This window comes from Mus caroli, unplaced genomic scaffold (assembly GCF_978045245.1).
Source record: "Mus caroli unplaced genomic scaffold, Mus_caroli_1 scaffold_5, whole genome shotgun sequence".
In the NCBI taxonomy this organism is placed as follows: Eukaryota; Metazoa; Chordata; class Mammalia; order Rodentia; family Muridae; genus Mus; species Mus caroli.
In genome coordinates, this window is record NW_028227260.1 from 22,456,707 (window position 1) to 22,480,267 (window position 23,561).

At 34.5% G+C, this 23,561-nt stretch overlaps 1 protein-coding gene and 1 non-coding gene across 7 annotated transcripts in view; both read left to right on the forward strand.

Annotated features, from left to right (window-relative positions):
• The window catches only part of Lrch2 (leucine rich repeats and calponin homology domain containing 2), an 86,862-nt gene that overhangs the window by 53,001 nt on the left and 10,300 nt on the right, over window positions 1-23,561 (forward strand). The window contains exons 11-19 of one of the 6 annotated variants that reach the window (XM_085837979.1): window positions 1,171-1,275; window positions 6,248-6,325; window positions 7,726-7,791; window positions 12,442-12,490; window positions 12,569-12,685; window positions 16,236-16,280; window positions 19,690-19,740; window positions 22,515-22,572; window positions 23,277-23,389. In XM_085837979.1, coding sequence (XP_085694105.1) covers window positions 1,171-1,275; window positions 6,248-6,325; window positions 7,726-7,791; window positions 12,442-12,490; window positions 12,569-12,685; window positions 16,236-16,280; window positions 19,690-19,740; window positions 22,515-22,572; window positions 23,277-23,389 — 682 coding nt within the window. The remainder of the gene's footprint in view (window positions 1-1,170; window positions 1,276-6,247; window positions 6,326-7,725; window positions 7,792-12,441; window positions 12,491-12,568; window positions 12,686-16,235; window positions 16,281-19,689; window positions 19,741-22,514; window positions 22,573-23,276; window positions 23,390-23,561) is intronic. The other 5 variants (XM_029473654.2, XM_021153736.3, XM_021153737.2 and 2 more) reach the window with 5 other exon arrangements.
• On the forward strand, window positions 20,074-20,202 carry LOC115030213 (small nucleolar RNA SNORA35). Its single transcript, XR_003835822.1, has one exon. It is a non-coding gene; the product is annotated as a small nucleolar RNA SNORA35 (small nucleolar RNA).

Below are 23,561 nucleotides of genomic sequence, written 5' to 3' on the forward strand. Positions count from 1 at the left end.
TGTATGCAATGGTGTCAGCGTTTGGAGGCTGATTATGGGATGGATCCCTGGATATGGCAGTCTCTAGATGGTCCATCCTTTCGTCACAGCTCCAATCTTTGTCTCTGTAACTCTTTTCATGGGTATTTTGTTCCCTATTCTAAGGAGGAATGAAGTATCTACCCATTGGTCTTCCCTCTTCTTGATTTTCTTATGTTTTGCAAATTGTATCTTGGGTGTTCTTTGTTTTTGGGCTAATATCCACTTATCAGTGAGTGCATATCTAATGACTTCTTTTGTGATTGGGTTACCTCACTAAGGATGATATCCTCCAGATGCATCCATTTGTCCAAGAATTTCATAAATCCATTGTTTTTAATAGCTGAGTAGTACTCCATTGTGTAAATGTACCACATTTTCTGTATCCATTATTCTGTTGAGGGACATCTGGGTTCTTTCCAGCTTCTGGGTATTATAAATAAGGCTGCTATGAACATAGTGATGCATGTCTTCTTATTACCAGTTGGAACTTCTCCTGGGTATATGCCCAGGAGAGGTATTGACAAATGGGACCTCATAAAATTGCAAAGCTTCTGTAAGGCAAAAGACACTGTCAATAAGACAAAAAGGCCACCAACAGATTGGGAAAGGATCTTTACCTATCCTAAATCTGGTAGGGGACTAACATCCAATATATACAAAGAGCTCAAGAAGCTGGACTCCAGAAATTCAAATAACCCCATTAAAAATGGGGTTCAGAGCTAAACAAAGAATTCTCAACTGAGGAATACTGAATGGCTGAGAAGCACCTGAAAAAATGTTCAGCATCCTTAATCATCAGGGAAATTCAAATCAAAACAACCCTGAGATTCCACCTCACACCAGTCAGAATGGCTAAGATCAAAAATTCAGGTGACAGCAGATGCTGGCGAGGATGTGGAGAAAGAGGAACACTCCTCCATTGTTGGTGGGATTGCAAGCTTGTACAACCACTCTGGAAATCAGTCTGGCGGTTCCTCAGAAAATTGGATTCGCTTTCATATGGCATTTAAAATAATAACAGTTTCAATATCTAGATGTTGACAAAGTTCAGTTGGCTTTCCTTTTTTTTTTTTTAAACAGGAAATTCTTTTTTTTTTTTACTTTTTTAAAATGAGGGCTTTCCTTTTTGAATAAGTGTGTTTGTTTCAGGCTTGAGAAAGAACAGTTACTTCCAGAAGAGGAGGATGATTTGAAAGAAGTAACTGACTTGAGGAAGATCGCTGCTCAGTTACTGAAGCAAGAACAGAAGAACAGGTATTCTTTTCAGTAATGAGATTTGAGTAGTCAGATCTTATCATCAGTGAACGATGACCAAATTAAGGAAATGAAGTTTCAAGTAAACAAAAGGGGCCTTTAAGTATTTGTTTTCAAGTGGTTAAAAAGACAGAAGAAAATCCTTAGGAGAGAAATAAGAAATTACATACATAACTAACAGAGTGTGCTCAGTTTGGCACTATATTTATTTTAGGGGTGCTGGTGATGAAGGTCAGGGCTTTATCTGTGCTGGGCAAGACCTCTGCTTTGTAGCTACAACCCAGCCTTAGTTAATGTATTTTACTTCTGTGCTAAATCATACATAGTAACTGATTTATCTGCCTATATTCATCATAGCTCACAGTAACATTATTTACACTATAAGCGTTTCTTTCTGGCTATGTACTATATTGGTAACATTTATTTATCAGATTTTTATATCAGATTCTTAATAATTTGGGATCTACCATTCCCCAAGGATAGAGGTGAATTATAATAGTTGCTTATATCAGTTCAGGATTTACCTATCCCAAGTTCACACTTGTGTATTTCTTGGGTAAACAACCTTTTCTCCCTCTGGTTCAGTTTTCTTCTAATACATATCTTTGCCAATAAGCAAGGCATTGTATTCATGAGTATAGAATCAAATTAAGTTTATTTAAATTTGTGTGCGTGTAGTGTTTGAATGTGTGTGTACACATGGAGGTCAGAGGTCCACATCAGGTGTCTTCTTCAGTTGCTCTCTACATTATATTTTGAGACAGTCTCCCACTAAACCTATAGCTCACTGTTTGGCTAGAGGTACTGGCCACTTAGTCTCCAGCATGGAACATCCTCACCAGATCAAGTTTTCTGCATTCACAGCGGCCGTCCCTGGATTTTTATGTGAATGCAAGAACTCTTAATGCAAGTCCTCATGCTTGCATAGCTGGCAGTTTACCTACTGAGGCCAAAGCCCATTTTTTTTAGTACAAAAAATGGACCATGTGTTATACTACTACCTACAATAGTACATACATCGTAAGATTACTAAGAATCTTACATTGATAATTTTGACTGAAGTTTCGGTTTCTTTTTCATGAGTAAATTAATAAGAGAATTTTACTATATTTAGGATGAATAAGTAGTATTTCCTTTCACTTATTCAAAAATACATGTTTATAGTTATCATGGTGGCCGTGTCTTGAGAGTTTCATATTTAAATATATTGGCATTTGTTTTAAATAGATTATTTAATATATATTAGCATCTGGCAGCTGGAGTGATGGATGGTTTAGGGGTTAAGGGAACTTTTTGCTTTCTTAGAAGATTGGATTTTTTTCCAGCACCCAAGTTGGGTGTGCTCCTGTTACTTCACCTCCAGGAATCCAATTTTCTGGCCTCCGAGGAACCCCCACACATGTGATACAAAGTCACATATACATATATGCATAATTAAAAGAATGCAGGGCATCTGGGTATTGTGGTGCATGCCTCTAATCCCAGACCTAATGAGGCTGAGGGTGACCAGTTGATAAGTCAGCCTGGTCTGTAAAAAACCAACCCTGAGGGTGTACTGGGTGCCCAGCATGTATGGGGGCACAATTTGAATTCCCAGTACCATGAAACAAAGAAACAAGACAGTGCTGGTGAGATGGCTCAGTGCATAAAGGTGCTTGCGGACAAACCTGACAACTTGAGTTTGATCCCTGGAACCTATATGGCAGGAGTAGAGAACCAACTCCCACAGGTTGTATTCTGAATTTTCCACAAATGCTGATGCATGCAAGTGTGCAAAACAGACATGCACACACAAAATAAATACATATGCAAAACCAGAACGACAAAATTAAGCAAACATATCAAGTGAGAGGTATAGAATCTGATGTTAGGGGAAATAACTGGACAATGGATCATATGATAAGTAGCCATCCAGTACCATTTTTGCCCAGCCACTACATTTTCTCTTAAAAATGTCATACTAAAAAATACCACTTACCTGTCTTTATCATTGTTAAAGAATTCTCATTCTCCATTAACATTGCTTTTCTTGTATCACTGCTTTATGTAAATGTTTCTGTGTGGTTTATTGTTTAGTCTTTTCTAACAATGCATTTCTTATGTGCCCTCTAAAAACAACTTTTGAGATTACAATGTGATTATCTAATTTCTGCTTTCTCTTTTCTCCCTCCAATCTTTTACATAACTCTCCATTTTACTCTTTTTCAAACTCATGGACTTTTTCCTTTAATTGTTGTAAAATGTCTATGTGTGTGGATGTGGATATATGTACATGTTTTACATATTTATTTATTTTGTATACACACAATACACACACACAAACATATTCATATATACAACCTGCTCAGTCTATATAGCTTGTTTGTATGTTTTCAGGGTTGATCATTTGGTTTTAGATAACCAAATAGAGTGCTCTAATCTGCTTTTTACAAAGTTGTCACAGTAAGGTTTTGTGGACCCTATGTGTTGATCGCCTGAGTGGTTTGACTTAATGAACCATACTTCCACCAGCTCTTGGGACATAAAAATTGCTTAAGTTCATGCTACCTTTAGGTAGCAGATTTGTATTTATTTTTCATTATGAGAAAGGAATAGTGATAATTTTAAGACTATAGTAATATCCATTTTCCATTTGAGACTTGTGTTTTAGATTCCACCTTGCCATTCATAGTTGTTTCTTTATTTTCATCTTTACTCATTGTATTTAGTTTTTTCTATCTCTGTTTCGTAATTATTCCCTGTAGTTTAGATTAGGAATCCTCTGAGTAGGCCACCTTTTGTAGGGTTTGCTTTGGTGTTGCCTTTGTAACGAGTACCTAATGGCACCTAGAGTTGTGCCTTCTATGAGGTGACACAGAAGACACAGTGTTAGAATTAGTTGAATTCTTGAAAATTATAAAATTTAAAGTTAACAGAATTTGTTTAGCCAAAATTTTTATATTCTCTGTAAACACTTTAATTCAAGATATATGCAAATCTAATTTTGTCTTTATCTGATTTTCTTTTTCATTATCTTTTTATGTGTTACAAATATTTATATTAAGCATTGCTATTTTTCACGATGAGAAAAATAACAAGCATTGTAGAGTCTTTTAGAAAATAGTAATCTTTCTCCATAAGGTGAAATGTAACTCTCACCTGCTAGGTAAAGGAGAAATCAATCCATTTTTTTTAAAGTTCTACAGAGCAGATGTATAATTTATGTGTTAGGTTTTAATATAATTATTATAGACTTTTTGGTCTTTGTTTATTGTTATTCCTGATTAAAACTTATTTTTATAGTATAAGATTAACGACATGTACCAGAGAATATCACCCCAACCACCCAGGACTCCTGCCTTTTGCTTATCATTGCTTGAAATTAAACATAATTTTGGGTCCAGGGTAAAAGGAATCATGTTTATAGTCTTAAACTTGGCTTGGTTGGAACAATACCCACATTGTGTTCCATGATGTTTTTGTCATAACTCCTTTGCTACTTGTTTATCCTATACTAGCTAATTAAAACCTTTTATTTGCTGAGGAAGTTTGTGCTTTTATTTCGCAAATGATGCTGTCCTAGGAGATTAACAAAAGATTCCAGAAGACAAAATTATTAACCAAAAACTGTGGGGCATGTAGTCAGTAAATAGGGTGTCATGGAGGTAACTCATAAGGCTTCAGATTATTGTAAAGCAGCCTCTTATTTCTCTGGTTAGAGTTTAAGATTCTATGAAGCTAGCACAATAGTGTATGTCTGTTTTCTAACTACCTAGTGGCTGAGGTTAAAGGATTTTTGAATGTAGGAATTGGACTCAAATTGTAGAACATATTCCTAAGGATAATGTCGCTTAAATAAAGTATAGGAAATGGCATTCCCCAGTGAAGCAACCCAAACAATCTACCTATAAAAGTTAGTATCTTAAAAATAATTTTATGATTATGAAATGAATAGTATGTATATGTCTGCTTATATAACACTGTGCCTATAGTTAACAGTGCACTTCACACTTAAAAATGAGTCCTTAATAGATCTCATGTTAATTTAAAAAAATGTTTTATGTTACTGGGGATCAAACTCAGACCTTATGCATATGAGATAACTAAACATTTTCACCACAATTAAACTTATATAAAAACCATGCTTTTCAGATTTGGGAAGGAAATTGAGAAAAAGGAGCTGAGAACAAAAATTCTAATATCAGAGTATTTTTCATGTTGTATATATGATTTATGATAAACAAGAAAACTCTTAATATTGATTTGAGAATAAAAAGGAGGAAATTCTGTTAAAAAAACACTGTCATGATGCTCTATAAATTATTTATACTTTCCTACATTTAAATCATCTCTACTTATTTATGTAAGCATTAGAAAAATGATTATTATGCTTTACCTTATACTGACTTTATTGTGAAGATTAGCTAGCTTCTTAATTTTTGGTTATTATCCTAAAGGAAAGATTATTGTGTATGTGGTCTTTACAATAGCTTCAGCTAACTGATTCTCATTATATAATTACTCTGCTAACTTATTTTATACTATTTTGATATGTATTCCATATTCATAAGGATTTTATTTGCTTTCAGTTATGTCCTAAGAGTTTTTCTTTATTGTGGAAGGAGGTACTTCTGAATGCTTTGTGACATAGCTAGATAACAAAATAGCAGTTGTTAAATGGCAAATAATTGAAGTAAAACAGAAATTATCAAAGAATTCAAAATTGGGTTTTAAGAAGTTTATTGTTTGTATTTAGAATTATAAAACATATTATAACATGTTTCTTGTAATTTTTATCTGATTATATCAAGTTTTCAGTTTGAGGAGCTATTATGTTAACTTTTAATTTGTTATAACTACTTGGATACTTACCCTTGAAACCTAGCCATTCTTTCTTTTCTGTTTCCTGTACTAATGACTTCCTTGTCTTCTCCAAAACATCTTCCTTCCCCCATCTTTTGGTTTGGGTGATATATGTGAAATATGAATATAGATGGAGGCCTTTAAGTTATAGAACATCATTCAGTGACAAACTCTTCCAGAGGACCAGAGCAGCAGGACGGAAATCAAGGTATCTAGAGTTGGTGGAAGCCATAAGCATTAAGGGGCCAGACTTATGTGGCTGAACTGTCTTAACATTTTGCTTTAAAAAAGTACTGGGAACTGTGTTAGGGAAGTGTCTTAATAATTTGTATTAGGCTTTTAGGTAAAATAGATTTTAATATTTATTTATCACTTAGTAAAACACAAAATTTCTGTGTATATTCCAGAGTTCTACATAGGTCAAATTTCAAGTACATTATACATTTTTTACATGTATTTTGGCTTCAACTACTTTTTTTCTATTCTATCATACCAGTAAGTGGTGTGGTGAGCCATCATTTTTATTGTGATGAAAATCATAATAGCTTGACTAGTTCCCCCTAACAATAATTCTAACTTTACTTCCTGAGTAGTATTTATTGTCAGTTCTCTTTCTTTCATTTTTTAAAAATCTCTATTTAAAGCCTATTTTCCTTTGTTATTTTTTTGAAAATGTGCTTAATTCTGTGATTCTTTGGCTCAGAAATACAGTAGTTTGGGTCTAATACTTGACCTTTCTCACATCTCTGCATCCTTTTAGTGAGGTTATGGTCAGAGCCAAGCTAGTGAAGATGTGAGCCTGGCACCACCTGACTGCACTTTAGTCATCATAGTGTGTATTTAGTTCATATGCAATGTATTCAGATTTTTTAATAGTTTTTAGATTGTTAATGTCTAAAGAATTCTTTTAAAAAGTAGTTTATTGCAGCACTAATTTAAAAATTAATTTACATTTATATGTATAATAATAAAAATGATTACATATGTTCATTTATTTTAATTAAAGATAATTACTAATTTGCCACATTTGACAGGGAGATTAATACTTGGAATTGGGTAAAGCCATGGACAAATAGTTCTCTTTATAGGGATACATTAGTTTTTATTTTTGTTCCAATACTGTTTCCTATTCAAAGTTTAAGTTTTTTTGAATTTTTTGAAAGGATTGTCCATTAACACTGATTTTTGCTTTTAAAATTAATGTTTATTTTTTGGCTTTTGTCAAAGTGATTATAAACTACCAGTATAACTCATGTTATTTTCTATGCTTATAAAAAGAAAATGACTCAAAAGGATACCTAATTTATTTCTTTATATTCTCTGTAAGTCAGACTTAGATATACACACAGTATTCATGCAATGGCTACATAGCATCCAAACTTATAGAGAAAGTGTTTTTAAACCAAGATGCAAAACACATTTGGTGAACTTAAATCTTTCATTAAAGAATGTGTTAATTGGCATCTGAATCTAAATAGCATTGAAGTATTATTTTCTAGAAATGATCTTCGTGAATTTAGGTGTAGTTTATTTGGGACAAATATGTCATATGTGTGCAATGTTTTCTCTTCAGTATAGTTTGTAATCACTGTGTCGATTTACTTCTAGGATTCTTAATCACTCAACTTCTGTCATGAGAAATAAGCTGAAACAAACTGTGGAATGTGAAAAGAGGTATAAACATATCATAGTCCTTATATTTGGTATATTGAAATGAGACTTGCTACTCTGAGAGTGATTTTCCTTTAAAAGGTCTTTTTCCTGGTTATATGATGCAGATTTAATATAAGTAGATAACATAGGAATCAAACATGTCACAACATCAGTTCAATTTGGCTTTCTATAAGCAAATACCTAGATCATGATTCTATTTACTTATACTTACCATTTGTCTTCATTTATTCACAAATATTTATCAACTGGATGTTACCACCAGGTATAATTATTTCTTCATCATTGGCTGTGAATTTTTTGTTACTGTTTGCATTTTCATTTCTTCCCATTGGGTTTTACTAAACTCTTCATTTGGTTTAATGACTTAGGTTTACAGATAAGATTTTAAGAGAATTAGAAGATCTGAAAATTTCTATTTATTGATCTTTGTGGTATCAAATTTATGTTTTATCTAACTCCTAGCTCAACACTTGCATAAGTGAAAAATTTCAAAGATAGGCATGAAGAGTTACATACTGAGTTGCCAACTATTAGGTGTTAGGGTTTATGTGCAGTGTTCTTAGCTCTTTCATTGGATTGCTTTATCCAATCATCACAATACAATTAGGATACTGTTACTGTGGAAATCTTCATTTTATATATAAGCAAACTGAAACTCAGAAATTCTCATAACATTCTCAAGATCACATAGTAAGTGGGAGAGTCAGGATGCAAACTCATATTTGTCTTAATGCAGAACCTGAAATCTATTAGTTATTTATTTATTTGTCTAATTCATTCATTTATTTTTTATGTGAATTGATATTTTTGCCAACCCACATGGATGTCTGTATGAAGGTGTCTGGTGAGCTGGAAATGGAATTACATACATTTCTGAGCCGACATGTGGATACTAAGAATTGAACTCAGGTCCTCTGGAACAGTAGCCAGTGTTCTTAACCACTGAGTTATCTGGGATTCAGTCCCAGAAACTGAAGTCTTAATGTACAGTAACAGTATTGACAACAATAAGTTTACTTCAGATCTGTGCATGTTACTCAATTATTTCCATTGAGAGTGCACTGTTCCATGTAGATTTCTATCTGCAACTCCATCTTTTCTTGTATGGTCCATCTACCCTAGCGAATGTGAAACTTCTTATGTAGTCTCCCAAATCAGAGACTTTGCAAATACCTCATTATTATGTCTTTTTCCTAATACAGCCAGTCATGCAAAATTAATGTTGTGCTAATCGTCTTTTCATCCTCTCTTCCTATCGCACTCATGTTGGCTCAGCTGCCATTACTTTCCATTTGAGTCACTGTGCCAGTCTCCATGCCTAAGTCCTTTCTTCAGGTTTGCTTAGTTTTAAATTGTTTCTCTGTATCATTAAAGAACAGAGGTTGTAGAACTCAAATCCAACAATGCAACACCCATTTATCACCTTCTAATGGGTACTCAGACCTTTTATGATAAAGGTTAGAAGTTTGAGGTTAATCATAAACTTAAAATGAGCTTCAATTTATCTTCAATCTCAGATCAGAGCCTCATCTGCTGCACTCTCTCGAGTGGCACCCTTTGAGTTTAGGATCATGATTCTTTGATTTATCGCATTTCTATTTTTATACTCTATATCCTGGTCTGATTTCGATGTTGCCTACATTCTTCACTGTCTTTGCATGATTTCTTAGGAGTCAGCTCAGTTCTGCATGGTTGTCATAAGGGGTTCACAGTAGCCAGCCTCTCTGTGGTGGAAGCATGTATAAAAGAGTTCACACAGTAAGATGAAAGCCGGAGAGATTTAGTAATAAATTTAACTTTTAGGTTTTTTTTTTAATGTAATGCATCTTATTCCCATAAGGAGCAAATGAAGCTCCTATATAACAATGATAATCCCATCTAATGACAGGCTCACCCTTGACCTCACTAAGTTCCACTCCTAAAGATTTCACCAGTTCTACAACACAATGCTGAAGTTCAAGCTCTCAAACCTTGGGGGCAATACACTATATTCAAGACAGCATACCGTTCTTCAAAATGTGCATATGCATATTTGCATTTGTTTATATACATGTTCATCAGTATATACAAATGTTTATATATAGAAATGTGCATTGATATCTACCACAGTGTTTATATACATGTGTGCATCAATATACATTATATTGTTTATGTCTAAGCTGTGCATTAATATATACCACAGAATGGCGAATTTTGTTGTTTCCTTGCTATTGCCACTTATATGTACAGTACAAATGCCTGATTCCTCATATCATACTTACACTCAGTCTTATTGTGCACTTAAATGTGGTTCTTCTGGATTTTTTCCCACTTCAGAAAGTGCTATCTCCATTCTTATTGTGAAGCATCTGAAAAACCCTACATTAAGTTTGTCATTTGCTCTCAAACTGCATAGTTGATCCATTACCAAATAATGCTGATTATTGGGAATATTTCTAGAATCTGATCACATTTTATTGACTCCACTTCTGTGAACCTTGCTCTATATACACTCCCAACAGTGCTCAATCATAAGTTAACAAATAAGTGATTTCCCTGATAAGCTTCTCTGTGGAATACAGTTTTGCTTTACTGTACAGGTACTCAAGAATCATTTCAGGTCAGATCAGCCTGTAGAACTTCACTCCTGAAAAAAAATCTGGAAATATGTTTGAAGAGAAATTGTCCTCATTTCGATATTATGATATTCCATTGTTCAGAGGTGTGTGTGTGTGAGTGTGTGTGTGTGTGTGTGTGTTGACCAATGAGGGTGGGGTTAGAGATTGTTAGATGCATAGTCCAGAGAGGTATGTGTGCATTGTATGACATGTGAAGGTGAAATAGGCAGGCTGGCAAGTGCTTTATTTGAAGAGGTAATACACGCATGTCTGTGGTTATGTGTGATGTGCGCGTGTGCGCACCCATAGCCAAACCAAATACAGCTCTAGGTTGCTATCCTATTCTGTTTCCTTGCTTGCCTCATTATTATATTGTCCTGTGGGCTATATGTGCCCCTTTCTCTTTGAGTTCTAAATTTAGGGACTGTCTGACATCTACCTTGCTTCTTTCTCCCTGGTCTGTGGAGTGGAAATGTTTTCAGTGTAGCAACCCAGGCCAAGCATGACATTCATCTCTTGTTATCCATTTCTCAGATTCTTTATTTACATTTAAAGTAAGTTTGTCTAATTGATAGATGTCTGTATTTGGTAAGAGGTAAGGGATCTAGAGTTTTGTCTTTCCACCCTCCCTCCTTTTTCTTACCCATCTTCTGCTGCTGTTTCTTTTTCTTAGTTTACAAAGTCATCCAGTTGTTTATGTATTGTTACATATTCTATAATTTCTATAAATTTAAATCTCATTTGTACATAAAGTTACTGTGCTTAAAATTTTGTACTTTATCTCCACTGGAGAAAATCTATAAATTCTGGAATTATTTAGTTTATTTGTATATATTTTATTACTCCCTAGAGATAGAGATGTCCTTTTTACTTTTATTAAAATTTTTACTATCTTCTCTGTTCTTACTCTTCCTTCACCCATTTCTCCTTTTCTTCATCCTTTCTCTGTCTATTTGAAATAAGCTCTTACTCTGTGGCCCAGGATGGCCCAGCTGGGTCTCTACCTCATGGTGATACCTCAGCCTTGTGAGTGCTGAGATGACCACTGTGAGCCATCATGATCCAGCTTTACCCTGTGTCCTTTAGATTTTTGAACCTTTTGAGTGGGTTTGGGTGTGTATATATGTCTGTAATCTGTCTGTTTCTGTGTCTCTGTAAGTGCATGCCACATGTATGTATGTTGTGGATGCCCATGGAGACCAGAAGAGGATATTCGATCCCTTGAAGCTGGAACAGGTCCTCCATAGCCCCTTTTATGTCATAGATGAAGCTCATAATCAGTGATTCAAGAGATGATCAAGTATTTGTCTTCTGAATTCTTTGGCCTTTAAGAAAGGATTTATTCATGTATTTATTTAATATGTGTGTGCATGTGTATATATGTGTGCTATGGCACAGGTGTGGAGGTCAGAGGACAACTTTCAAGAATTCAAGGAGTTACTTCTCCCCTTCCACTATCTGGAACCCAGGGTTCTATCTAACTCAGGTTGTCAGGCTTGATGGTAAGCTAGAACCTTTATTTACCCACTCACCTCACTGATCCTATTACATGATTTTATAAAACGGTAACTTGTTTTCAGTAATATTCTGTGTACTTACTGCAGATTTGTACATATTGTAGTCAATTTGTACTCTCCAAAATAGGTTGGCCTATGTATAAGGCTAATATACAATAAACCCATGTTGATGTTTCTCTTAGAACAGTAGTTCGTAGGTATTCACAATTGGTTAGTTTTATCAATTTCAGTTTATATATTACTAACCCATGTGGTGGTTACTTCCTCTCATTGCAGCCCTTTGAAGGCTGAGGCAGGAGAATTGCTATGACCTCTTGGCTAGTATTAAGTACCAGGCCATCCAGTGCTACATAGTAAGACGCAATCTCAACGTAACACAATAAAACACAAAACAACACAACAAAATGAAACATGGATATGGATAGTGTTTATGTTGCTGTCTTAAAGCGATACGAAGACAAATTTGTTGTTTATAAAGTATGTGAAATGATTTTTAAAATACCTTAAGAAATATTAAAGCAACTTTAATTTTTTAGTGTCCCAGCAGATGAAGGGAATTCACCATTATCACCTCTTGCATGGCAGGTAAGGGGAAATAAAATTAATAACACATGTATTATTTGGTAGTCATCTGTTGAGTTAAAAAGACTTTTTTTATTATAGCCATTAGAAAATCAGAAGGATCAAATAGTTGATCAACAGTGGCCAGAATCTCAGCCTATAATCTGGCAAAATGAAGAGAGGAGACGGAGCAAGCAGATCAGAAAAGAATATTTCAAGGTAAATTAATAAATTATAAATTTTGTTTTTGTTTCATACTTACTACTTTTGGATTTTGACACTTTTGTTTTAAATTAATAATATTTAACTCTCCAGTTAAATGTTACAACTGTGTTTGTGCTGATTGCCCTTGTCTGGATGGTAGAAATATGCTATGTAAATATACCCACAAAATTTTAGTAATTCAAATTACCAATACACTCTGTGATTATTTTCAAGTAGCTAAAAAAGATGAATGTTTGTGTGTTACACTGCTAATTGTGGCAATTAGTTTTATGTTTCTTTTTCTTTATTCTTTTGAGATAGATTTTCACAATGTAGTCTAGGTTAGCGTCAAATCAGTATCCTCCTACCTCTGTCTCTTATATACTGGTATTCCAGAACCACTAAGCCTGGCTCAGAAAAAGACTTTCATTGAATTGGTTTCACTAATTAGTTCAGAAGTCTTTTCAGATAGCATTTAATCATGCCTGTATAAATAAGTACTTGAAGACTGGTCCATACTTTCTTGTATTAGTAGATTTGTTTTGAGATAGGGTCTCTCTGCCTTTGACATGATACATCTGGTCCTGATTGTCCGGGACCTCTCTATGTAGACCAGGCTGTCTTCAAATTCCCCAAGATCCACATGCCTCTGCCCCCTAAGTGCTGGAAGTAAAGGTGTGTATCACTACACTTGATGCATTGGATTTCTTAAGATGGTCTTTTAGTAAAGATAAGTTAAAATACTAAAGCATATGAATTATTCCAAATTTCTATTGAATTACTACTTATTTGTATTTTAAGTCTACTGTATTTTCAGGTCTCATCAGGATTTAGAATCATTTTTGATATTAGTGAGCATTTACTCTTAGAATTGACTCATACAAGCAGTGCAAACCTGGTCCTGTACCCTAAATAGCAAGCTGTGTTGTTCTCTACCTCCTTAAATCCTCTTCTCACTGAATAACAATCATTTTATCCAGGCATAACTCTGCTAAGTTACACATTATTTCAAATTCATGCCACTAATAAATAGTATTTATTTTATATTTTTATGTTTGGTAGAATTTATATTAATGTCTTTCCATATATTGGGAAGCAACGTGTGTTTGAAATTAACATATCAAAATTACAATGTATGTTTTAGCAAATATCTTAAATATATTAAACTAACTTTGAACAAATAATTATTGATTATTTTAAGACTTATTTTTTGGTTAATTGGACAATATGAGGCATAATCACACATGGAAAAGACGTTGGAAGGAAATGGGGAGGTCATCCCAGTGAGAACGCTTTTATCAGAGCCATTTGTAGTTTGCAGCTTGGCATTTATCTTAGCCTACCTTTTTAATTCAAGAAAACTTAAAGCAAAGCATTGAATAAAATATGTTTATAGGTGACCTTTGATGAATTATTTTTGATGTTGAATTTCTGAGCAATTTTGTCATTTCTTTGATTTCTTTTATCACCAAATAACAAAACTATACTGACTATATTCATCCAAACACTTATATCAGAATTATCACATGTCAGGCACTGTCATGAATATTTACACATATTAGTCAGTTTACCCCTTAGAAAACTTCAGTATCACTAATGAAGTTATCATTTCTATTTTGCATACATGGACAATAAGGCCCGGAAAGTGAAGTAGTTTGTTAATCAGACAGTTGAAATTCAAGTTCAAAGCCTTTACAGTGTTGTTTCTTTTTTGTTGTGGAGAGCTTGATATAAAATGAACAAACACTAACATTTAAACAGTTTCATTGTTTTAAAAATATTTTGTACTTATTAGAGTTAATAGAGGGCTTAGTGAGCCTTTATCACAGACAAGTGTTTCTTGCTTTAAAAGCATTTGTTCATTAAATATTTTAGTTTTGATGGCTGACACATTTCTTCTACTGTGTCAATTATATTTTAAAGTTGCTAGGAGATAAAATAGGATAATATCTGAAATGACCGTTACAGAACCGTCACTCAGTAAGTGTTCATTTATTTCATTTCTTTCATATGCAATAATGTAGGTGTAAACATAATCTTCAGTCACGGAGAAATGCTTTAAGGGCATGTGCAGTTCTTCTCAATTGTCAGAAGATGTCAGTGTTAGGACATTGCATAAAAAATTAACTGTCAAAAAAGTATTCCTCTGTTGTCAGGAAAATAAAAAATTGTATAGGGCCGTGGGTGTAACTCATAGATAAGTTGCTTAGTATGCTCAAAGTTATAGGTTCAACCTTCATCAAAAACAGAAAGAAAGTTAGAACATGGAGCTTAAGGTCCATTATTAATCATAGCTGTAAAATACATTAGAGGAACAGGTCTATCTGTAATTCCTCATACACCTCAGTTTGGGACTGAAATACTAGGTAAGTCATATATTTTTTCCAAGAGATATCAAAGACAGAGTTACATAAGAGGGACAATTAAATAGAACCCTGAATATCAGGCAAAAGAGTTTGGGACATGATCTGAGAGTTAGTAGTTTTGAAGATAGAAGTTCGATGAGCTCCTGTTTCTACCATCGACTTGAAGCAGAATTCATTGCATTTTGGTAGAGAATCAGAAACTAAGAACTCTAATGATTGACACACTGTGTGATTTTGATTCTAAGCATCACTTTATCACATAGATAATTTACATTGAACAATCTATCGCTATGTTTCACAATAAATTGGGGGATAATAGTATGTATACCTTATGCAGTTGTTATAAAGATTAAACTTTTCAATACATATAATGCAGTCATTACTGACGTATGTATATTAAGCAATAGTTCTAAATGTTAGCTTTTAGCACTATTACTATCATTGGGAAGTTGGTATATGCATTTAATGCAGTTTCTTTAAGCCTGAAATCAGTAGATTACTTCTTTTGTTGTGCTGAGGATTGAACCCAGAGTTTCAGAGATAGTAGGAACCACATCTCTAGCTCAGCTTCTTAAAACAATTGCTCATGTTTTAGTATAGTGAAATGACAAACCAGGTGGGAGATTCTAAGAACCCTGGATAGGATGGTAGTTTTAAGAATTCAGAAGTTAGCCAAGGTAATTGACTTGACTTGTTGAACAGAGTGAACTTAGAAGAAGCAAGACTCTACAACCTTCCTAATGCCATGACACTTAAATACAGTTCCTCATGCTATGGTAACCCCAAGCATACAATTATTTTGTTGCTACTTCATAACTGTAATTTTGCTGCTTTTATCAATTATTATGTAAATACCTGATATGCAGGGTATCTTATACGTGATCTCCAAGCCCTTCACGACCTACAGTTTGACAGCTGCTTTTCTAAGATAGCCCTGAGATTGCAAACCTGAAAGAATGGGAAATGGATCTGGCTTAGGAATGAAATGCTACTTGGCATATTTTGAGGTCTTGGAGCAGTGTCACTCATGGCATTGTATGTGTGAATAGGAAGACTGTTTAAACTGACTGTGTCCATAAGTTTCATTGCAGGTAAGTTAATAAAAGTACCAATGTAGCAATAAGCCTTACGTGCCATTATGAACAAAAATTTCACATGTTCAAGGAAAAAATAAACCATGCATTTGAATTGTTTTTCAGTACAAATCAACAAGGAAGAATTCAAGTGGCAATGAGAATGAGGAGGTGAGACAAAGGGTGATTTGAATGATTTCCTTGCATATTTAGTTGGCTCAGTGATAGTTAATGGAGCCCAGCTGTCAACTGCTTTGTTACTGATTTAAGGTGTGCATTTTCTACAATAATGAAGATTTCTGAGCATTTTCATATGGTTACTAATTTAATCAGTTTGTTTCTGGTGCATTCTGGAACATGATTTCTAAAATAGTTGTAGAGCTTTGTGGTTTGCTAGGAATCTGCAACCTTTCCATTTCCATTTGCTGTCATTTCCCACTTTATTTTCCCAAAGGGCGTGTTGGTCAGGTGAGACTTCATCCGTTTCAAAACTGTGCCTGTGTGTGTATTGATGTGTGGGCACAAATGTGGGTGTGTGTGTTCCAGAGCATGCATGTGGAAATCAGAGGACAATTTTTAATGAGTCTTTTCTCTCCTTTCCCCTTCGATTTTAGATAGTGAAGTTGAAGTCATGTTGTCAGTTTTTGGAAGAAAGCACTTTTACCTCTTGACAGACTGGCTCTGTCTAAGATTTTAAAACAACTTTTGTCACAAAATCTGTTCAAGATGTTTTAAATTTTAAAATTGTTTTTTATGCATTTCACATTCTTCTACAGCTTCTGCTGCACCATTGCTGAAACAATATTTCATAACCAAAGCCCCCAGGTTTTTTATGTATTTGGTTAGGGAATTGGTAGTCAATTTGATGCTTAGTACTTGGCAGGGCATCTGAAATTTATTTTTCAGAAATAAAATTACACTGGAAAAAAGATCTATATGAATTACCTCTGCCTAACTCAAAAACTGTTTTCTTTCCATGTTCTATCAAATAGTATTTATGGTGACTTAAAAAAAACACAGTTGTTTCTAATGTTTCCCACTAGCTAGCTCACTGTTAGCGTTTGCGGTATATCTGAGGGCAGGTTTTGTGTAGGTGTGTTTCCTAACATGTTGCTGTTCATGACCCCAGTCAATTCGTATATACCTGATGCTGGCTTTCTATTGAGATTTACAATATCTGTCTGACCCTTACCTCTTATTTCTCTCTATGTCATAACCCACCATATGCACTGTAAAGTGCTGTTATCAATGCTCAGAGTTTTGAGGACTAATGCCAGTGTACCTGATGAGCACACCTAGTTTATGTCTCTAGTCCCTACTTACCATTAAGCCTTAGGCATTTGTAGTAAAGTGTCCTCCATTGTAGTTGATTGAAATCTAAGTTCCTCAACTAAGGGTTCAATATGTTCTTTTTCACCCACATTTTCTCCAAACACGTTTGCTTTTTAAATTGATGCAGTTGTTTTTAACCAAGGTTGCACATTGGAAGCCCTGATTAGTTTTTAAAGGATACTGATGTCTGGATCTTACTCTCAGATGTTCAAATTGAATTGATGTGTGTGTGTGTGTGTGTGTGTGTGTGAGAGAGAGAGAGAGAGAGAGAGAGAGAGAGAGAGAGAGAGAGAGAGAGAGAGAGAGAGAGAGAGGGAGAGAGAGAGAGACAGACAGAGAGAAGTGACATGTTCAAGAGTTTTCCATTTGAGTTCACTGCAGGCAAAGTTGATAACTACTTTATCAAATCAGTATCTCCCTTCTAGACAAATCAGAAGTTGGCAAGGTGGCACAGAGCTCACTTACTATGCTTGTAATTGAAGTTTAAATACAAAAGATCTGCAACCATTTACATATAGATGCCTTTCTATCCTACTGACATTTACGCAGTTACCACCTAGACCATATGTCTAAAATGTTTACTATCTAGCCTTCCACAGAAAACATTCTCTGATCTCCAAGCTAGAGGTTCAACTTGGCTGTCCTCCTTGCCTTCTGTCTATCAATTTTCCCCCAACTGCGTCAATATCTATTCCATTACTAAATCCACTATTTCTCTTTCTTATTTTTAGGCACTGAAATATTTTGTCTACACACTCCACCTTCATTTCCATCTTTGCTTCTTTGGTCTTTTTTGCTTGGTTTCCTACAGTAGCTTCCTTGATTTTTGTCTTTATATCATCTCTCTATCTCTTTGTCTGTCTGTCTATCTATCTATCTATCTATCTATCTATCTATCTATCTATCTATCTATGTGAGCTCTTTGTCACCTTCCAGTGTCTTCCTTAGTCCTTTTCAACATCCTTTTTTTGAGACAATGTCTGTTAGTAAATCTGAATCTCCATGATTCAGCTAGGTTTGCTGGTCTGTGAGATCAAAGATTCTCTTCTCTCTGCCTTCTCATTCTTGGGATCACAGAACATGCCACCAGTTCACCATTGTAAGTGGGTACTGAGTACCCTAACTCATGTCTCTATGTTTATACTACAAACACTTTATCAATTGAATGTCTCTCCCACCACTTTTATCCCTTAAGTCCATTTTCCTGCTGCTTTCAGAATACAAATACATGAAAATACAAGAAGGCTGTTCCTTTGTTTAGAAACCTTCAGTTTCACCAATGCCTTAAACGTAAATTCTTTGTCCATTTTAATAAAAGCCCTGGTAGCCATAGCAACAGAACCTCACAGCTTGCCCTCCTTTCACCATTGTCATCTGCAGGAACACAGGCTTGCTCTACAGTCATCTTTTTTTTTAAAATTTATTGCTCTGTGTCTTCATTCTTATCTTTTTGCTTTACCTAGCTTTTGCTGATTTGTTACTTGCTCTCAGAAAACTTACCTTTTTTCAGCATCCCTTCCTTTCCTCCACAGTTTCTTTGTGATTTCCTACTAGGCCATACATAGACTGGGAATGTTCTAATAACCGCTCACATGAATCTTTCTTCCCTCTAGACTGAGACATTCTCTAAGGATGATATTTTACCAAATTTCCTTATCTTAGTGTCTAGAACATTATCTGACATAGTAGGTGTCCAGATATCATTTGTCAAATGAGCATTTGTTTTATGTGGTATTCACCTTCCAGGTTAGATGTCAAGATTTTTGCATTATTTTAACATTAGACTATTTATTCAAAACTACTAGCCCTTTATTGTTTTATTCAATTAAATTCTTTGTAAATAGTTCTCTATTTATACTAATATACATTATCTTCCAGATAGTTTCTTATTAATTATGATGACCTCTTGCTAGCTTTCATTGATAGGTCTCAGATGGTTATACATCTAATCTACTGTACCGAGACTATAGTTCTGATTCTATAAAATACTTATAAATCATTAGGGTTTCTTATATTGAATCTGATTTATTATTAGTTGGAGCCAGAGATCATTCATGTCTAACAAATTCACTGAGAATACTTGTACTGTAGTTCACCAACAACATTTAAGTGGCAAGATTCCAGATTTTACATTGTCAATTCCTCCTTGGATATTTTATAGGCTCAGTCTTCCATTGTCTTTTTGTATGTTAAAATCATCATTGTGTATTTTAATTTCATCTTTCATGTTTTTATTTTTATATTTTAGCAAGAGAGTGATAATGCTCATTTGTCAGCACAGTCTCCGGTATCATCTGAGGTACAAGTTGTTTTAATGATTTGTCTTTTACGTGTTTGCCAAAGAGTTCTTCCTTTCCTCCTTTCTCAAAAAAATCTTATTTTTAATTTTTATAAACTAATTTATGCACTTTAAAAAATCTGTGCTTGATTATTTTGTACAAGTCTTGTCTGTAAAAATTATGATTACCATCTTTTTCTGTAAATATTCCAAGTAAATTGTAATAATTTATAGTTTTCTGTGGAACATAAGTCTACATTACTTTGAGATGTATGCTGTCTTATCTCTCAACATTTTAAAATAAGTGGTAGATCTTAACAATGGCCTTGGAATTTTACTGTGAAAGTTTCCCTTGAGCATTGAGCAATGGCCTTTGGTTTTCCTTGTAACCAATTAGGTCTGAAAACAATGCAAGAGAAATGTCCTTTTTCCACGAGAAACAATCCTGCAGTGGGTTGTTCCTATCGACAGGAGGTTACACTTTTGCAGGTATATGAAATCTAAAGAACAAGGGGAGAGTTGGTATATGAAAATCATAAATTATAACATGCTGTTCAAATACTCTGATGGTTTGAATGACTAGTTCTTTTAACTTAGTTTAATCTATTGCTTTGCAACAATAAATTTAAAGCATTTTAGCTAGAGAAAGTATCCAAGGAGCTAAAGAGATCTGCAACCCTGCAGGTGCAACAACATTATGAACTAACCAGTACCCCGGAGCTCTTGACTCTAGCTGCATATGTATCAAAAGATGGCCTATTTGGCCATCACTGGAAAGAGAGGCCCATTGGACACGCAAACTTTATATGCCCCAGTACAGGGGAACACCAAAAAGTGGGAATGGGTGGGTAGGGGTGTGGGGGGGAGGGTATGGGGGACTTTTGGGATAGCATTGGAAATGTAATTGAGGAAAATACGTAATAAAAAAAATAAAGCATTTTAAATAGTATCTCACTTAGTTTATTTAGTATTCTACAGTCCATTTTCATTAGCAAGAAAATAACTGTTCATTTGGTGAATTTAGGTCTTAAACTGTTTAATTGATCTGAATTCATTGTATAAATTTGATTATGTACATTTTATGTAAGTGCATTTACATTTTTAGAAAGCTGGAATTCATTCTTTATTAGTCTGCATGATTTGTATTATTAAAAATTGATATAGCTTTGAGCATGGAAGTAATAAACCTATTTCTAAATTACATGGAAAGTAAAATGATGCACGTGGTGTTAGGGAACAATGTAAGTTAGGATGACCTAACGTTTGTCATAGTTGCATGCTTTTAGACCCTTTCTCTGTAAGTTATAACAAATGTAGGGGTAGACATGACTACACTGGGGTTTGCATAGTTGATCTATGATATGATGGACTGTGTCTACCAGGTGGTATATTAATGTCATTTTTTCCAGCTAAGTTATATTGATTTTATAACTTTTGCTTGTGTTTGGATGACTGGAATTCCTGTTCAGGAATTTATAACAATTTAACCTAACAAATGTGGACAGCATATAAGGCTGTGGATGGGTAGACTCATGACTATGTGTATTGTAGCTCTGCTGACATCCACACTGAGCTGCCTAGCATATCTAGAGAAGATGCAGACACCCTGCAGAATTCTGACTGCTTCCGTTGCATGTGAAAAAGAAAATGCTAAAGCCTGTTTGTATATCATCTTAACAAAGCCCCTATGTTTCATTTGAACATAAATATAGTCCTACTTGTGTGCTTTTATGATTTTGTAGTGGGAAAGACCAGTTGCTTCCTCAATTAGCCTAATCAGTAAATGACAGAGAAGTAACTGAGGTTTTGGCCCTGCCTGCTTCCCAGAGTTGTCACCCTGAGTAATAAGTCACTGCTGTGCATTATAGTTATCAATTTTTTATAAATTAGAAAAATTTTAAAGCACTTTCAATCTCCTCACTTAATGTTTACAACAATCTCATTTGAATTGCATGGAATTATTCACATTAAAAATAAATGTTTCGACAAATATACCTTAAGCTTTTCATTCCAATTGCTGATTTATTTCCATTTGTCTTTGATAGCTCACCACAGCTTGCAGAAGCAATTTGAAATAATGAAATAATAATAGAAGGAAGACACAGTAATCTATGATCATATATTCTGAAACCCCTGTTCATATAAATATGAGGACTGGTCTCAAGTTTGCCACTGCTAAGTGTTAAGTCTGTGTAGATACATAGTCCAGGTTGATAAATCTTTTCATTGAAATGTGCTTCTTTATTTTAGAGACTAACTGGATTCTTCTTTTAAAAAAAACTCTGTCCCACCTTGTTAATGGTCTTTCTTTTTGTTTTTTTTTTTTTCTTTCTATAAGAATCTAGGCTGGTGAGCTACTTCACTGGGTAAGGGCTTTTGCCACCAAGCTGGACTAACTCAGTTTAGTTACAAGGACTCACATGAATGAAGGAGAGAAGTGCCTTCCCAGTTGTCTTCTGACTTTCTCTGTCCCTCTCCCTCTCCCCCAATTTCTTCCCATCCCCCCTCTCTCTCACATACACACACACACACACACACACACAACTTATTTTTTAAAAATTAAAGGAAAATTAAAAAATCCATACCCAAGTAACTTAGCAATATTTATTGACTTTTAAAAACATTAACATATCAGTTTGAGTTGAAACTGAAGTTGACTTTATTCATGGAAACAATGGAAATAAATCTGAAAATTGGAGCGGGTATGAATAAGTACCTTGGTTTACCTTGGTGACTTTGAAACAACAAAGGTTTTCCTCTTTTTGTTTATTTTATTTATTTATTTATTTTTTTAGGAATATGACCGGTCTGATGGCTTTTCACATGGTCCCTTTGGCTTGAAGCCTAGATCAGGTATAGTCTTTAAATAAAATCTCTTGTCTATGTTGAATCTAGAGTTTCTCAGTTTAAATGCTTTGGAATCTGTAATTTTGTGTACTCAAAGCTTCTTTTCCCTCTTCTCTTGATCTTCTTTGCCTTTACAATTTCTGCCATCATTTCTTTCTTCCCCATTTTCTCCAACCTCCTGTCACCTCCTTCCTGCCTTAGGTATCCTGCAGTCTTTATTTCTTCTCTGCTGTGACTGCTGTTAGAATAAGCCCCTTGACAGCAGACAAAACACTGTTTGAAATTATAGCATTCCATTAGATTGTGGTTTAAAACAGGGATCTTTTGCATTCAGCATGCCCATGAGGAAATGGATCCATTTTACTTGGCAAGGTATTGAATTATTCCAAAATAACTATCTTGACCTTCCAGAATAATTTCCTCTTTTTCTTTAGAGGTAGAACATATGTGCAATCAACCCTTTTAACCTGGGTCATAAGTTTCTCATAACATATTGTTAAGTAAGAACATATGTAAGTGTTAGAAGTCACTGAACTTTTGTTGCCTGTTGATTTTGTACTATGTAGCTAAATATTAAAATATTCGAATGTAGTATTAATAACATCTTCTATAGTTCTGTACGTCTGCTTTTGATCACACCTCTTTCTCCATGGATGGTTGGTCTTTGGATTATCTTTATTAAAAGTTAGGGAATTTTTATTTCTATACAGCCTTCAGTCGTGCATCTCGTCAAGAATATGGGGCAGCAGATCCAGGATTTACAATGAGAAGAAAGATGGAGCATTTACGGGAAGAGCGTGAACAGATAAGGCAGCTTCGCAATGTAAGTCACATTGACCTTGTGCATCTCCTTTACAGGAACGGGTTTAATTCAGCAAATTCATAAAGTATACTGAATTTTTATTCTTAATGCTCTTTCAATTTTTGTTCACATGATTAATAATGTGAATGTACACCGTGTTTACATAAGATACCTGCAATTTATCCTTATTTCT